We start from the raw sequence: 18,324 nt of genomic DNA on the forward strand, positions 1-18,324 counted from the left end.
CTGAATGACACTGGGTTTACGGTGGATGGCACAGCAGAGTACTATGAGACTGCTGATAATGATCTGATCACTAGCGCGCCCCCTGACAGACAGTGATATTGTGGCCATAGTGCAAAATAAACAGACACCAGAAAATGACAGTGAAAGTGAAGATGACGACAATGAGGAACCCCCCATCCCAACACATTCTGCAGCTCGTGAGATGTGCCTGCAACTTCAGAGATATCTTGAACACCAGGCTAACGCAGGACAGTTTATCTCTCAATTAAACATAATGGAGCGTTTTGTGACCAAGTGCCAGAGGGACAGCAGTTCGCAAAAAAGCATTGTGCAATATTTCAAGTGACTCCAGTTAGACGTTCTTGCTGGTGTTTGTATCCTGTACATTATAATTACATAAGTCTATATTATGAATGTTATTTTTTTTTGACATGTTTTTTTTTTTTTTTTTTTACAAGAGCTGTTACTTGTCCTTTTGAATTTCATTAAATGTGTTTTAAGTGTTTACACACGTGTGACTTCTGAGTCTTTAATCCAATTACCGGTACTGCAACAGCCATCAGTTATAGGGCCTACCTTTACCAGACTTGGCGAGTGAAAGAAAAAAAAATCCTTTTTAACGAACTTCTTTTTGTAACGAACAATTCTCTTTGGTTCCTACGACTTCGTTACAACGAGAGTTTACTGTAATTAATAATATCACTAAAACTTATAATAATCTTTATTCCAAACAAAATTCTTATGTAAATTTGGTGTTTCTTTGTTCTGTTCTCAAACTACATAAATATTCTCTATTTCTAGTTCAATAAGGGCAATTATCAAACAACCGGCTGTATTTTTCAATAAATTTATTACTATTTTACTTGATAAAATTGAAAGTGTAAGTGTTAATAATAAATATCATACTTTTTTGAACAATTAAAAACAATCAACCAATTTTAAAATGTCTAAAAAATTGTGAACAAATAGACAATTTTCAAACATTTAATTTTACTACTTTGTACAACACAATTCCTTTAAAATATTTCATCTTCGTTTTAAATTCATTAATAGAACAGTTCTGTTATCTTTTCATAAAATTGAGAGAAAGAATATTTAGTCCGAAAACGTAAAAGATATGTCAAGTTTCTCTATTTACAATAATCATACATTTTTTCAATAAACAGGATTCTAAACAAATAATAGAAGTTCCAATGAAGGCTAATTACTCTATTTATATAGAAAATTTATATCTTTACTATTATGAGAGTACATTTATGGAAACGACACAGTTCCAGATATTTTTACCTTAACTTACAGATATGTAGATGATTTAATTAGTATAAGTAATAAAAAACAACTTCCAAAACCTAAGGTATATTTTATAATACCACATTATAGCTCGTAACCTGGGAAATTTCACTTAGTGCAGTGTTTTTTGTTTAATTCATTTTTGTTTCTGCTTGTTTTTTTTAGTTATAACAAATTAAGATAACTAGTCAAAGGTTCAGATATGATGTTTTTTAACGCATTCCTTCCTTGTGAGTTCAATATGCTTGCCCTTTCAGCAGTAGCGGTGTTATAATGAGAGCAGCTCAAGAGTTGGCGGTGGGTGGTTATAACTAGCTGCCTTCCCCGTAGTTTTACAGTACTAAATTTGGGACGACTAGCGCAGATAGCCCTCGTGTAGCTCCGCGAAATTCAAACAAACCAAACCTTGTGAGTTTGTTTACTTAGCTTTATCTAGGGTATTATTCTATGCATCTGAGCATTTAATGAATTTTCTCAGATAATAAATATGCATGAAAAAACCCTACTGAAACGAAAATCTAAATAATGTGGCATTAAGTTTTATAACTTCTGTGTGAAAACACAGACAGAATAATGAACTACAAGAGACTATTTCGAATTTAGAAGAACACTTATAACAAGTAGATTTATCATCTTCAAGTGGGGCGTTAAAATTAGCTGTTAATCCGCAATGATATCCAGAAGAAACTGTATCAAGCGGTATATCACACAGAAGATTAGCTGTGTTTCAAGGTATTCAATACCCACAAGAATGCTTTCTTAAAAATTATTTTCAACTGAAAATACTAGTATGGCACAGCCCTTTACTCTCCTTAACTATATATATTATTACTAAGAAATTCTTATTAAACATCAAGTCTAATAAGATTTCAACTAATTTATAACAAGCATCAAAGTATCTGGAAAAGCTAGAATTATTTAACGACAAGATTGGTAAAATAATCAAGTCAATAAAACAAGTTTATTGTGGATACAACACAGACTGTTTCAATAATTTAACTAAAGTGGGTGGAAGGTATAAATTTCATTGCATACAAGGATAATTCCTGTAAGCTAAATACCATGTGAAGAAAAGAAAAGGTGAGGAATAAATCATGGAATAGATCAATACAGACGTTTACCTGATTTTACTTGTACCTTTCTACATATATGTGTGTGTACCATGGGAGTACACAACGCAGAATCAAATAAATAGATTAAACACTCTCCTTTAAAGGAAATATTTAAAGGTCGAAGTATCAAAATTACACTTTACAATATAACTTTCTAACGAAGCACCACTTCTCTCACATTATTTCGATTTAACAATTTCATCATTTTCTTACAGCTTAGTAACATTTTTCTCTTCAACAACTTCGAGACAGTTGTTCGGGAAGCAGGCTGACGATTCTTCTTCCTGATGGATTTTACAAAGTTTCTGTACAAAAGCAGCAACGTAGCAATCTCCAATGACGTTACAAGTTGTACGGAACCGATCGCTTCAGGAAACCGAATAAAACAGTAAGAATTCAAAGCGAATGAATTATTTACATATTTCCATGTATGTTATGAATTTCTATATATCTATATATGTATGGGATTGTTAAAATATTATAAATAGTACAATTGATTACTATAACCTTCTCTATGTGTAGAGAAGGAAATATTAAACACATTAAAATTGTGCATGTAAAACTTCATTAGGTCAACCGCATTTGTAATCTTTTGGCAATTAGTCTTCTTTTTACAATTATAAATCAACTACGTCCATGCAAAAAGGGCCCGGCCAGGTGGGTTAAGGCGTTCGACTCGTAATCTGATGGTCCCGGGTTCGAATCCCAGTCACACTAAACATGCTCGCCTTTTCAGCCGTAGTGATGTTATAATGTACGGTCAATCCCACTATTCGTTGGTAAAAGAGTAGCCCAAGAGTTGACGGTGGGTGGTGTTGACTAGCTGCCTTTCCTCTAGTCTTATACTGCTAAATTAGGGACAGCTAGATAACCGTCGTGTTGCCTCCAGTTTAACACTACTACATTGGGGACGCGTAGAGCAGATAGCCCTCGTGAAGCTTTGCGCGAAATTCAAAAGCAAACAAAATCATTTTTAAGTGTTTCTTTAATACAGTTTTGTGCAAACTGTCTTACGTTTGAACTGTTATAAATTTATGTCTAAAATGGTTTGAAATAAGAGATATGGGTTTAGAATATTTCATAAAATAGCATAGGTTTGTTTGTTTGTTAGATTAAAACCAAATTAACCGATATTCTGTATTCATTATTTGGAATCGAACTGTAGATTTTATCATTGCAAGTCTAGGTACTTAACACTGTCCCACGTAAAGACACATGTATCTAGATTATGGAGGATTTTATTTGTTTGCTTGGTCTTCGAATGAAATACATCATACTCAAACGGTATTACAGTTCATATAACTACAGTCATTTACACACTGCGTAACGACTGTGCACCATGGCAGCACTTCTACAGCATAGTTTCCATGCAAAAGGTTCCGTCGTAAGGGCCTACCAGTGACATGGCAGAGTGTGTGTGGACTTACAACAGCAGGAACCAGGTTTGGATACCCGTGGTGAGCAGATGGCCCATTGTCTAGTTTCTGCTTAACTACATACAAACAAACCGTCTTAATTCAGTGTTATCTAAGGTACACCATTACAGACTTTCCACAATCAATCTACTGTATACGAACATTGTTTTTCTAGCAATCGTTCTAACAATCAGATCGCACAGACATTTATGGGTAACTTGATTTGTAGGCATTGATATGGAATAACATAAATACCGATTTCATCCTCCAACTGCTTGAGTTTATAAGACAATTAAATGGAAGTATTGTTGTAGCATCTGTTACAATCCGCTACACTTTGCATACCGTGGCTATTGCTAGATTGACCTGTTGCCTAAAGTTAATTCATATCCTTTTGTGTTCATTAAATATGGATAATATTCTCGTCTTTTTCGAAGTTCCAAACCGGTGATATTCATATATTTATATGATCTGAGTATACGAATATTTTACATAGAAAAAGTCTGTTACATACTCTTTTCAAAATCAATATACTTTACGTATCACATAGCCTCTGAACTCCCAACGAGATAAGAACATAGTTCTGCACGTTTTGTTCCACTGTGACTTTATATAGACTGTGGTTCTCGTATGACTTGCACACTATAACCGCCGTACACTGTTTTATACTTTCTTTGTTTGTTTTTGAATTTCACGCAAAGTTACAAGAGGGCTATCTGCGCTAGCCGTACCTAATTAAGCAGTGTAAAACTAGAGGAAAGGCAGCTACTCATCATCACCCACCGCCAACTCTTGGGCCATTCTTTTACCAACGAACAGTGGGATTGACTGTCACATAATAACGCCCCCACGTCTGAAAAGGCGAGCATGTTTGGTGCGACGTAGATTCGACTGTTTTGTAGTAATGCTCAATGCTTCGTGTACTATGGGATTTGAAAGGTAATTTTTATTGTTCTTAGTTTGGAGATTTACCACTGAGCTACTAAGAGCGCACGCTCTGTGCACTTACATAGCATTTTGCTATTGCTGTTTGACTGCAGTCATCACGCGATATACATCAAAATATGTTGAGATTAGCGTGACATGTACGAACTCTAACAGTTTTAATCTGTATGCTTGTTAAAGGAATTTAGCTATGTACAATACAAATTAACTATAAAGGTATATCACATGTAATCTATATAGGCTTATATATAGCAAGAATATAGGCTTAGTTATCAGCAAATATCTCTGAAGACCGCACTACTGAAAATCAGATGCAGGTACAAAAGATATCAACAACGTTAAAAGACTGAATAACTGAACATGAAGTTTACATACAAGTTTGAACTTCACGTTCCCATTAAAGTGGATTTCAAATTATTGTTATCTACTCACATTAACCATTCCACACTGATAATCAATGGTATGTAGGCTGGTGATGAAATACCACAAATCTTCAGGGCAATAAGAAGGCCAACGGGTGCAGGAGTGGCCGGTATGCCTGGGGCTGCAATGACGTCCAGTACCATAAACAGGCTATAACGTATGCAAAAGTGTTTAGAAACATGACATTTGTCTAAACGTATGAAATTGTTAAGATGGTCAGAAGTAAAAATGGAATGCCAAAAGCATTAATAATTAATGGCAAATTGGAAACAAAATTTTTAATTAAAGAAAATTGAGCTGCTCTAACACTTTCTTATGTAAAAACAATTAACTATATAATTAATTATTGTTCCCCATTGGAACAGCGGTAAGTCTATGGATTTACAACGCTAAAATCAGGTGTTCGATTCCCTCTGTAGACTTAGCAGATAGCCAACTGAGGCTTTGCTATAAGAAAACAAACACACACACATAATAAATTATTATTAAAGTTTAGATCAGGACCCTGCAGATCGTTGTAAGTTCATGAACTTATAAAACTAAAATCATGGTGAAAAGATCATTAAAAGTCTTTGCGCAAAAGATTAAAATGAAAGATTACACTTAACGTATAAATTGTACTCCTCACATTTAAAACTTGAAAAATTACTTAAGAAAATTTAAGCATTCCTAATTTGTTTAAGTAGTAACTTTAAGTTAAACATACATATTTTCTTCTGAAAAAATAGAAAGAGAAGTTTGATAATAAAAAATAATAGTTTTAAAAATCATTAAACATTCTAATATGTTAGAAAGCAACTGATTTTGTTAACTCATCGTTTTAAATTCCCCTTCCTCATAATGAAATCATCTCTGTAATTCAAAGAGGAAGTTAGTATGATAAAATCAACAAACACACGTATTATAATTAAAACATAGAATTGAACTTTCTAAATTTTTGACATTCTAAGTGAATACTTTCTGTCTTCTGTAAACTCCTCATACACACATAATGTTAATCAGTCAGAAATAATATAATGTGTTAATAATAATCTCTTATTTGCAAAGCAACTGAAAAGGGTCCAGTTTAAAAGATTTAGTTGCTAAATTTATTAATTTTGAGCAGTAGCGATGTCAGGACCAAATATTTCAGGGTGGAGTAGCAAGAGACAATTTGGGAACAAAACAAGTAACCTTATACTCAAGTGTATTTTTAAAGGTACTGGTCACTTCTTTTAAAGTTAAATATGTTAAGTTATACTGAGCCAACATAATGTTTCGAAGGGTATTCTGTAATGAGTTTTGAAGGCCCAAAGTATTCATAGACTTTGGAAAAGATTAATAGATTTTTACCATTCTAGCATATTTGACATTTTTTTCGGAAGATGGAGGATAAAAATTCCTCCCTTCAAAAGTGGATTAAAGAATAATGGTCAAAAGTATGAACTTATCAAGACACCAACTGGAACGACTCTCCTCTTCTACTTTAAACCAAGGTTAGCCTTTAACCTAGTCTTGTATTCAGATACCTAGTAATAAACCTATTAAGAACATCAGCAATGGAAAGATCTGGGTTTCCGTGCGTACTAGATATTGTTGGACTTCTCAGTCTCTGATTTGCTATATTGGTTCCAAGAGGATTTTTATCAGTTTTAGCTTGCTCAAGCTCCTTTCACAGACGGATGTGCAAAGTGCTATCCTTATAACCTTCTATAGGTCAGTAAAAATTATAAATATGAGATTGAGACGTACTGGAAACTCCTTGATTGCTCCAAATGTCTCATATAAGCGCTTATTCATTCTTTTAGCTTGCATCATTTTCATGAGTATGTGTTCAAGACTCAGCCCATTGTCGGTTCAAGAGGAGTAATAGTTTTAAAATACAGCATTTGCTTTTATATTTGGAGCCATTTGGCATCAGGGAGGGTAGATTTTTTTTACACTGAACCTCTTATTTATTAGGTCATCCCATAAGTAATGTCGTTTATTTTATTAATAAAACGAGCTTAACTGCATATTTCTTGGCAAAATGAAGGTATTCTTAAAGTCATATAAGCTATACGTGATGACTTGATAGTATTAAGTGAAAGCCAGATCGTTTGTTTACTTGTTTTTGTTTTATTTATTTTAAAACCCCCAATTATCATTGAGGTGTTAGAGGAACACACAAGGCGTATAATGTTTTACGAGTTGAGAAAAGGGAAAACTGTTAACCAAGTTACGTAAGCATTCAAGAGGTGCACGACAATGACATCCTGAATCTAAGGAAGTGTCAAATATGGTGGCTGCATTTGGAAAAATGCAGCTCGCTCCGAGTAACCTGTTGAGTTTAATAATGGCCTGCTTCTAGCAACGCTTGAGGAGGATTGTGCTGTAGCTGTTGAAGAATTAGCCCATAAACCCAGTTCATCTCCTTCCACTGTCCATTGAAATTTGCAACAAACTGGAACAGTTTCAAAGTTGGGTAAATTGACATGAATTGTAAGGTGATAAGCTGAGTGAACGAGAAGACAGACATCTGCACTTCTCTTCACTCTCGTGAACTTTAAGTTTCGTTTTTGAATCGCCTAATGACTGGAAATTTAAAGTGGGTACTCTATCAAAATATTTAGCTCTACCTATAGTGAGTTAGTACAGGAGAACCAGCTATACCACAGCCAAAAGCGAACCTGCACTCTAGGATGGTTCTGTTTAGTGTTCGTTGGGAAAAAGGTGGTGTAATACACTTTGAGTTGTTACAACCAAAACTAGACAATCATTGGTTAGAGATACTGTCAATAACTGGGTCGACTCAACACTGCACGTAAAATAAAAGACCTGCTCTGGTGAATCGGAAAGAAGTTTGTTTCCACTATAACAAAGCACGATTTCTCACACCACAAGGATCACTTCCAGAAAAATTGAAGAGTTTGGCTGGGAGAAACTCCCCTTTCCCCTTATTCTCCTTATATTGCTTCTTCAAATTACCATCTTTTCAGAAGCTTGGAACATCATCTGAATGAAAAACAAAACCATCTGATTTTTATAAGCATGGTATTGAAATTCTTTTGAGACGTTTGCACACTGCTATTGAAAGGTGATGAAAAATACATAATTGAATAAAGTTGTTATTTAAGCTCATTTTTCTCTCTTTAAATGTTAGTGTTATAAACGACATTACTTATTGGACAACCTGATAGTTTTCCAGTAAAGCTAACAATGCTTGGAAATAAGATGACTCGTTTCATATCAGATAAATTATGTATGACGTCAATTTTCCAAAGTATGGCTAGAACTAAAACATCTTTCTTATTTGAGGGTGTAGAGCTATGTGAGAGACGTCGATGGCAGCATTGTAAGTAACTACTATTACTGATGTCACAGGAACGTTGCAGTTTTTCCGTCATCCCGTAGGTTTGCAATTCTGTCATTAGACTAAAAGAGATCTGACGCTATCAAGGAATTTAACTTGGAACATAGCTGCATATGTGACGCTTCTTTTCCTTCAGGCGTGATGTCATTAATAAACAGCATACAGTATAAGAATGTCAGGACAAGTTACTCCAAAATGGATTATACACTTAACGTACGGTCTCGATTGCAGTCACTCGTATCAACGTGCTGTATATAGTTAATAAAGCAATCAAACTTTGCTTCAACTTCACTTAAAGCACGTACTTGATAAGGCCACCGTGTTTCCAACATTGTTTTAAATTCTACAGGATATCCATTAAGGTTCATGCCTTTTCTTCTTTGAAAGGCAATCCACCATGCACTAGCATTATAACCACTTAAAATACTGTATCAAGTCCGAAGTACTGATAGACAGTAACCACAAGGGGTAACAAATGTCACATTTTCTACGATGATCAAATTAAGATAATGAGCAAAATAATTAATGCAAATTGCTTGATGTGCAGTATATCTTATTGTTGTTGAACTCCCAAGCACTTTTCACTGATGAAAGCTGTCCCATCGCATGCTTGACCAATCAGGTATGTGATATCAAGTCCATTGCTTTTTTAACTTCTTCAGCATATATTTGGCCAACGAAAAAATTGGGTGGGCAGATATCTTGCCTTCACTGTTTTTGAAGCACATTTGTCAACTGGTGAAGTTAAATGTATAGTTTTGTAATTATCTATTTTAATACAAATATGAGAGTGAAAAAACATTAGCCGCACGTCAATGTAACTTGGGTGTACACTCTTCTGATATATTAAAGAGAAATTAAAAGATACCTTTACTTTTACACTTCCTGTTTATACACATATATAAATGTAATTTGTATGTGTACTCAAACGTAAACATATCACCGACGATTTAAATGAATAAACACATAAATATAAAACACTTACCTAACAACAATGGAAGTAGGAATGTCAACGGTAACACCGTTCCAATGAGCAACAAATATTGTTTTTATTGGAAAATTCAAACATCCGCCATCCATATGAACTGTCATTCCAAGAGGAAGTACAAATCGGGTTATGCAGCTGTGTATTTTATTTCCTTCTTCCATGTAACGCATCGTAACGGGAAGAGTTGCAGCACTGGAAAATAAAGTCAGTTCAGTACAACCAGGCTTTTTATTTTTTAAACTTATGAACAATCAAATTATATACATTCAAGTTTAACTATCTAAATATCTTGCTACATTTTATTGTATTGTCTCTGGTGTTACAAATGTTAGAAAACTTTTAATAATTTCAATGCAAATTAAGTAAAGAGCAAACCATAGGTGAAATAATGTTAGAATAATGATTGATCAAAGAAACTTCAAAGCCGAATAATAACCCACTCTGCTCACCTAAAGTTTTTAACATTTCGTCTCAGTTTTAAGGTAACGTCGTAAAGAAAAAGGAATTTAGTTGCAACGAACAAAAACTCACCTCGACGCTGTTCCAAAAGCAGTCAAAACAACCGGTAAAAGATTGAAGTAAAAACGAAATGGGTTTTTTTTCTGATAATCATAAAATAAAGAAAAGGCATTAGAACAAGCTGATAACCCACGAAGAGACCGAGGACAATTAGAACGTACCACATCAAGCGTTGTAAGACACTGAGTATAGACTGCGTATTAAGGCCTTCTTCACACATCCAGAAAAACATCCCCATCAAGAGAAACCTTCAACGAGAAATATGATTACCGACTGCAATGTTAGATTTTATATTCATGATGATACAGGTAAACTTCAAAACACTCAATGTGGAAATAAAAAACTGTAAATGTTAAATTTTTGAAACAAAAATTTCTGATTAAAAATGATATTTATATGGCGCATAACGTGATCGTTACTTTGTCGGGCTGAAAATCCAAGAATTGAGGCATAATATGTCGTTTAACGCGATCCGCATGTTCTAGGGTAAAGAATTTATTGCAGAGGCCTTCCCACTATGGCCCGGCATGGCCAGGTGGTTAAGACACTCGACTCTTAATCTGAGGATCGCGGGTTTAAATACCCGTCACACCAAACGTATATATTCGCCTTTTCAGCCCTGGGAATGTTATAATGTTACCGTTAATCACACTATTCGTTCGTAAAACAGTAGCCCAAGAATTGGCGGTAGGTGGTAATGACTAGCTGCCTTTCCTCTAGTCTTACACTGCTAAATTAGGGATGGCTAATGCGAAATTCGACATAAACCAATCCCTCTATTCGATTAAGTGTTTCTCAATAGAGGAATGTAACTGTTGAGTGGTTTTCTTCCCTGTACTCGATATACCTAAATTAATGATAACTATGCTTTGAAATTAGCTACGAGCTAGGTATAATTCCCCACACGAGTTTGTCTACAAATTTGCACACGTTAAGTATCACCACTATAACTTTTGATATACAATATTTTTGTAAACAAAATATCAGAATTTTTAAAAAAATATTTTTACTGAAGATTTATTCGTGAAAACAATTTGTCTTGTTATTTTAAATTAAGCACCAAACTGCACGGCGCTATCTGTGCTCTACCTACCACGGGTATCGAAACGCCGTTTGTAGCGTTGTAAGTCCGCAGACATACTGCTGAGCCACCGGTTTGTGTTCTTTTTGTTACTAGTCTGTGTGTAAAATGATTTCATGTTATGATTAAGAAAATTATTCTTCGCTCCAAAAATCGCAAGTATTACTTGTGTAATCTTTAAAACCTCGTAAATACATTTCAAACGTTTGTTTTGAGTAATTATTATATTTTATTTTATTTTCTATATTCTATGTGGAGTCTGTCACTTCAATCTTGTATGCCCGTTATGACCAGATGGCTAGGGCACTCGACTCATAATGTGAGGGTCGCGGATTCGAATCACCGTTACATCAAACACGCTTGCTCTTTCAGCCGTAGGGGCGTTATAATGTCAAGGTCAAACCCACTATTCGTTGGTAAAAGAGTAGCACAAGAGTTGGCGGTGGGTGGTGATGACTAGCTGCCTTTCCTCTCGTCTTACACTGCTAAATTAGGGACGACTAGTGCAGATAACCGTCGTGTAGCTTTATGCGAAATTTAAAACAAACAAACATACCTCGCAGAAAATTAGAAAATAAACATAAATTATGCTTTTTTGTGCAAGAATCATTACATATTATAACACCAGAATACATATGTTTATTTAGTGTAAGTAGTTTAAGTCTCATAACGTTAAGGCCCGGCATGGCCTAGCGCGTAAGGCGTGCAACTCGTAATTCGCGGGTTCGCGCCCGCGTCGCGCTAAACATGCTCGGCCTCCCAGCCGTGGGGGTGTATAATGTGACGGTCAATCCCACTATTCGTTGGTAAAAGAGTAGCCCAAGAGTTGGCGGTGGGTGGTGATGACTAGCTGCCTTCCCTCTAGTCTTACACTGCTAAATTAGGGACGGCTAGCACAGATAGCCCTCGAGTAGCTTTGTGCGAAATTCCCAAACAAACAAACCCTCATAACGCTATATATTTACACATACGTTTATTATTTTTTATTTTATTAACTTTCCAGTCATGCCAAGCAAGCATCACATAACTTGGAATAATGCGGAGCATGTGCACTCATGATACTTATCCAGAAATATAAAACTGACCTTTAGTTTCTATGGTAAATTGTTCCTCCTGAATACAAAAAGCTCAGCCTTTTAAAATTTCGCACGTGCCGGTTATAAAAGATAAATAAAATTATACATATATAAAGTTGAATAACCAAAAAATCATAAATAACTTCACTAATATCATAGAATTTCACTATAATTAAGCTTAGTAACTAAGATGTACTTTGATTTTAAAAACTTCGAACAGACTAAAGACACAACCGACTTTTTTGAAATTTTGGTTCAAAAGAATGAGGTAGTCTTTTAAGTGATTAAAATGGCTGGGAAAACCACTTGGGGTACATTCTGAGCTGTTAATTCGTTTTTCATATGTCGTATATTGAAGTAAGTGAATAAAAGGAACTATTTCCAAAAATGGAAAGAGGTGAGCAGAGTCACTGCGTTTGATTCAGTACATAAACAATATTTCAGTAAAACATAAAGATATAAGGTTCCTATTTTATATTGTAGCTTCACACTATTAGTCATTTAAGTACCACGTGACTCAATAAAATCTGTATTTAGATGTGTTTTTTATATTTACTTTTAAAAATAGAAATTAATTTATATGTAATAATAAAGTTTGAATTATAATCTACAATCTTATTCCACACTTATTGACATAAATTAATAAAATAGTAGTTCAATAAAATTTTGAATACAAGTGAACAAAGGTTATGATATAGCCTTTGATCCGTGACCTGTTTCGAAAGGGGTTTTGAATAGACGAATGAAACTGTTGACTGGTTTTCCTCTCTATAACCAACATATCTAACTTAATAACTATGTTTAAAAATTAAGGGTCTTTCATTAGTCTTTTTGTTCACATGTTGCACAGCGTGATATTCAAAAACTAACAGTAGTATAAAATAAACATATCGACATTACATGATTCAGTAAACCTGGATTTTGAAGGAATTATAAGTTCAACGTGAATGTTATATTTGTTTAGGAAAAGGAAACAAATGACTTTTTTATTCTCTCTTTCAGAGCTTTTCTCATGTAAGACCAGAAGTAATATTACATACAGACAGTTACAAATTATATGAAATGAGTACATTGTTATTGTATACGTATATACGCATACATCTAATACAAAACGTTCCAAAAACACTTACGATGTTCTTTCATTCATCACAAAGATTTCTTTGGCTTGAATGAATAAATATTTAATTTTTCATTCGATCTCTATTAAATTTTATAAACATATAATCAGGTATTCAGAATTTTCCCGCCTGAAAGGCCATAGCAACATTTCATGTTAAATTACATTAACGCTCAGTTTTCTTGAAGATAACCATCTGAGATTAGGGCCTAAAATGTAATTAACCGTATTATGTGTTTACGTTTTAATAGCCTATCGGAAGGACAGCGGTAAGTTTTCGGACTTGCGTTGTTAATATCCGGTGTTCTATTTTCTGTGGCAGACACATCAGATTACCCAAGATGGCTTTACCCTAAATACACACAAAAACACACTATTACTAATAAATTTACGATACGTCGAAATTTTAATCGTATACAGTTTTCAAAAAACAATATTCACCTTACTTGATTACGTTTGAAATATTAGTTGAATTGAGCAATACGCAGCTTTTTCTAATTTTGAACAGTGGAATAAAGGTTAACTATTCGGCAACTCAAGGCCGTGTTTTGAACGACAAGTGGGAATGATTATCACTCTTTTAACGCACTTTCGTCTAAATGAAACAAATTTAATGGCGAACTCCAACTCCAATATGCAAAACAACACCAGGGTCTAAACTACTTATTATAGTGAGAATTATCACAACTACAACTTTGTCTGAGGTTTCTTTAATCTTTAGGGCCACTCCAAATCCAGAAGTTGTAGTCTGAGAGTTATCCCCAACTTCAGGGTTATTTTAACTCTAAAATTTTCAACTCTATTGGTTACCCCAACTGTGGAATTTCCAGTTTTCAGAGGTTGTCCATTTCTATAATATCAGCCTTCACGGTTACTTTGATCGTATGATTTAGGCAAAGTAGGCAAATATTTATGAAATGATGCTATGGTATCTGACTATAAATTAAACAACAGCTATCTAAGAGAAACACTTCCTAGATGTAGAAACAGGAGGTTGTTAAAAGTAATTTGTTAGCTGAGAAGAATAGGAGCTTTACTCATACGACTCTTGGCTTCCGTTTGTTGCTTTTCATTAACAGTTCAACAAAAATTGGTATCGTGATTTTAAAGTACTAAAACATATATATATTTTGTTACAACATTGCCTTTATTACACCTTTAACTTAATAATAAAGAAACAGCAATACAAAGGCCATTTGTTTAAAATTCTATGTATCCTACAACCTACCATAACATGTATTGGAATATCTTCATAATAATCTCATTGATTTGTTTGATCAGTTCCTTCAAAACGGCAGCCTTGTCATCAAGAACTATCATTGCACAGCCAAAGATACATGAAAATATCATCAAACCTAATTAAAAAAAAGATTATTTTCTCAATGAGCAGTTACGAGTTGTTGATGTAACACACCACAAGCTACAATAAATAACAAAAGCAAAAACAAATAATCTTTGCAAATAGCATAATACATTTCACAATGAAAAACTGCTTATAAACTTTATATGTTGCATAACACAGATCATAACAAAGAAAGCGTATATAAGTATTTAATGTTCCACAACACATATAAGCTTTGCATGTTACATAACTCAGGTTACAATCAAAAAATGATTTTCGTGTTGTACAGTAAAGGTAACAAATATTTAATCCTCTCACGTTAAATCATATTAACATTAAGCTAAAAATACTGACATGTAAAACAAAAAAACAAAATCTTTGAAAAGTTCACAATTTGATGAAGTGCGAAGAAACTGAAGTCTTTTAATATTTGTGTAGCAACACTACGAGGTTCGTGGAACTTCTTAACGGCTCTATCATCAAAACTGTAATTTTCAACTCCAATATTAACATCACAGTCAGTTAGTACATTTTCATAAACCCTAAATTCCACTCAAGATTTATTGACGTGCTTTCTATTATATTATTGTATAACTACTTGGGTGGAACCTAAATGTTTTCGAGTGCAGCAAGGGAGCAGGAAATAACAAACAAAAAAACTACTCTTTATTATGAGAAATTGCATCCATAAAATTACATTTATTATTTCAGAAACTGGTTTAAGACAGACTGGACGTGTAATTTTAGGAAGTATATGTAATGCATGACTATAGCAAAAACTTTCTTGAAAAAGTAGTATGTCAATACTAGAAAGACGTTTCGATAACAAAAGCCAATGTTTCTTTTGTAATCATGAAAGGAGAAAAAATATCATGTCCGAAACAAAGTACTAACAAATATATTTTTAAGTATTATTTATTTCCGACCATTTTATGACAAAGAGCTATTTTATAAGTGACTGTCTTACTGAATCAACAAATCGGCTTTTTGCTTTTTCTCCAATTAAGGTTTTTTTGTTGTTATAAGCATTTCCTTCGTTCAATAACAAGTTACAAAAACACATTCATTTATTTTTCACTTATATGGAGGTTGAATAGGTACATGTAAATCATTGTGGACTCTTGCCATTTTTTGAAAAACCTGTATAAGTAAATAATCACTACCCCTGTTCTATGACCTTCTTCATGATTGTACGCTGGACGCTGAGACGAGAAAACTTTTCTACAATTCCATGTTCCCAAAAAATATTTGTGTGAATCAATGACTATTTTTACGTGAAAAAAATTGAAGAAAGTATAGTAACACCATTTCTATTCCACTACATCACTGTTAAGATCCAGGATATTTTTTTATCTCTTCACCAATATGAAGAGAGTCTATGGTGTAGAAGTACAGCACGGAATCATGTCAATTGGGTTAGACAGAATAAACGAAAGAAAGTAATTCCGAGGCCTAAAATGATGTCATTATAACTTTCAGTATTTCAGTATTTATCCTTAAGTATTTTGTACAATACTTTGTGTGTATATCTTCCCAAGTCGTGCTTCTTTGCCTAGATTCTACGAATGGATTTGTGTGTAAATATTAAGGCTGGAGTTTTGTATTAATATATTATGAGCATTGTTTACTTGCTTGTCTTATTGTTAAGCCTAAAGCTTCATAACAGGTTACCTATGCTCTATCCCCCTAGGGTATTGAAACCTTTCCACTTTAAGTCATAATAAGTCCTTATATTTGCTGTTCAGTCACCTAAGACGTTTAGTAAGCATAAATTTATATTTATAAGCAAGTAATCTGTATCCGGAAGTATACTTTCTCGGAATGTATACATATTTTAACCTTGTACTTTATTGTATGTCAGAAGAGGAAAGTTATACCTTAAGATATTATCTATCTACTTATCTGACTTTCTATCTATATGTATTTTTCTTAAATAAAGAATAATCTTTATATTATTGCATATTTTCAAGAGCTCATCATTATTTTTCTCGAAAAAAGTAAATAGTTTATCAAAGATGTGTAAGTAAGAATAACGTTTTTTGTTCTCTCATGTAACTAAAGGCTTGGCCTGGCATGGCCAGATGGTTAAGGCACTCTTCCCCTAAAATCTGAGGGTTGCGGGTTCGAATTCCCCTCACACCAAACTAGCTCGCCCTTTCAGTTGTGGGTGCGTTATAAGTAATTGTCAATCCGCTATTCGTTGGTAAAAGAGTAGCTCAAGAGTTGGTGGCGGGTGGTGATGACTCGCTGTCTTCCCTCCAGTCTTACACAGCAAAATTAGGGTCGGATAGCTCAGATAACTCTCCTGTAGCTTTGCGCGAAATTAAAAACAAACAAACAAACTAAAGACTTGCCTATAAAATTAGCCCCATGGACGTAAATAACCTCCTTACTATACGTCTCATTAATTAGATCCTCAGTGGTTAGATTAGTTGAAACACTGTTGCTCACGTTAAAGTGTTTATTGGATTTCCCGAGGACTGTTACTTCCTAGGAAAAGCAAAAGACATTGGTAAAAATTATTCTACTTCTTGCCTTAAGAATTAATTATAGTTTTTTTTTTTTTAAATAAAATAAAACGCAATTTTATTTCGTTTTGTTTACGACAAGTTACGAAAATGAAAATTAGTTTTATGTTAACTTGTGACTGCTTTTGTTTCATTTAACATAATATTCATAATATTGTATCCCGAATATTTTTGGTTAAACAACAATTCGCTGTTAAAAATGATGCAACAAAACTTCTGCTTAAGCTGGTTTCTATACCAAATTTTTAACCAGCTAAATAAGAATAAATAATGTTCACTTCTTGCTGGTATACACTTTCATGGTTTCCATTTCATTGTAAAACTTTCATTCATATCACATCTCCTAGAATATTGAGAAATACAACTAGCCACATTAAACATATTGTTTTCACAAATCAAGTCAACACAGTGAAAATCTGTTAAATTTTTCTTATAATTAGATTTTATAATTCTGTTTGAAATTCTGTCTTTAGTTGTTCACTGAATTAATTAAGCACTACTTTCTGAGGTGATATTTGTGCTTAAGTGAGAAACACAAAGTCCACCTCATGTGTTTCAACAGTTTCTAAAGCAGTGATATTCCTCTTAATGTGATCAGTGCAGGGCTAGTGATTAATATGTTATTCTGTGGATCTGAGGGGTCAGGAGTTAGATGCCATTAAAAATACTCTCAATTTCTGGCTGTTTCAGCATCATAAAGATGTATTATGTTATTTTGTTTGAAGAGTGAGAGAAAACTTCTTGTTTTTCTCCTCTAGACGGTAGTTCAAAATTATGGTTTTATATATCTATATCTAGACCATACTAGACTCTGATCTGGCTATTCAGCCCACTTAAGCATTAGTGGTTTTAAAGTTAAAAATTCGAATTCACTCTTGATATTACTTTAAGAAATTTCAAAAGACTTTTATAAACCGTTAAAAAAATAAAACTGATTCAATTCAGTAGTTTTGAACGTTTTGAGTATCTATTATTTCTTTCTTCACAAACATAACATGGTTTTTCTATGATAAGGATATCTTTATCTTTGCATTTCATCAAAGTAAGACTTATAAAAGTTGCTCGATACTATCATCCATCTCATCATCTACATAACAGAAAGTTTCATCTATTTCTGCACAGTTTAAAATCAAACACAACCAACAACCAAAAATATC

General features: G+C 33.7%; 2 protein-coding genes across 3 annotated transcripts in view; one reads left to right on the forward strand and one right to left on the reverse strand.

The window, feature by feature from the left end:
* Positions 1–1,292: 1,292 nt before the first annotated feature.
* On the reverse strand, positions 1,293–17,217 carry LOC143258150 (excitatory amino acid transporter 3-like). 2 transcript variants are annotated; one of them, XM_076517163.1, is made up of 7 exons: positions 16,994–17,217; positions 14,526–14,652; positions 13,539–13,649; positions 10,036–10,271; positions 9,502–9,696; positions 5,195–5,335; positions 1,293–2,768 (listed from the first exon to the last, which is right to left on the reverse strand). In XM_076517163.1, the coding sequence occupies exons 5-7, from the start codon at positions 9,672–9,674 to the stop codon at positions 2,612–2,614; spliced, it is 471 nt and encodes a 156-aa protein (XP_076373278.1). In that variant the 5' UTR covers positions 9,675–9,696; positions 10,036–10,271; positions 13,539–13,649; positions 14,526–14,652; positions 16,994–17,217; the 3' UTR covers positions 1,293–2,611. The 2 variants fall into 2 exon arrangements, with proteins under 2 accessions (XP_076373278.1, XP_076373279.1); XM_076517164.1 differs by lacking the exon at positions 13,539–13,649.
* Positions 12,568–18,324, forward strand: part of LOC143257827 (ileal sodium/bile acid cotransporter-like) — a 20,485-nt gene continuing 14,728 nt past the window's right edge. The window contains exon 1 of the mRNA XM_076516856.1: positions 12,568–12,577. Coding sequence (XP_076372971.1) covers positions 12,568–12,577 — 10 coding nt within the window. The remainder of the gene's footprint in view (positions 12,578–18,324) is intronic.

Source organism: Tachypleus tridentatus, chromosome 7 (assembly GCF_004210375.1).
Source record: "Tachypleus tridentatus isolate NWPU-2018 chromosome 7, ASM421037v1, whole genome shotgun sequence".
NCBI classification, from domain to species: Eukaryota; Metazoa; Arthropoda; class Merostomata; order Xiphosura; family Limulidae; genus Tachypleus; species Tachypleus tridentatus.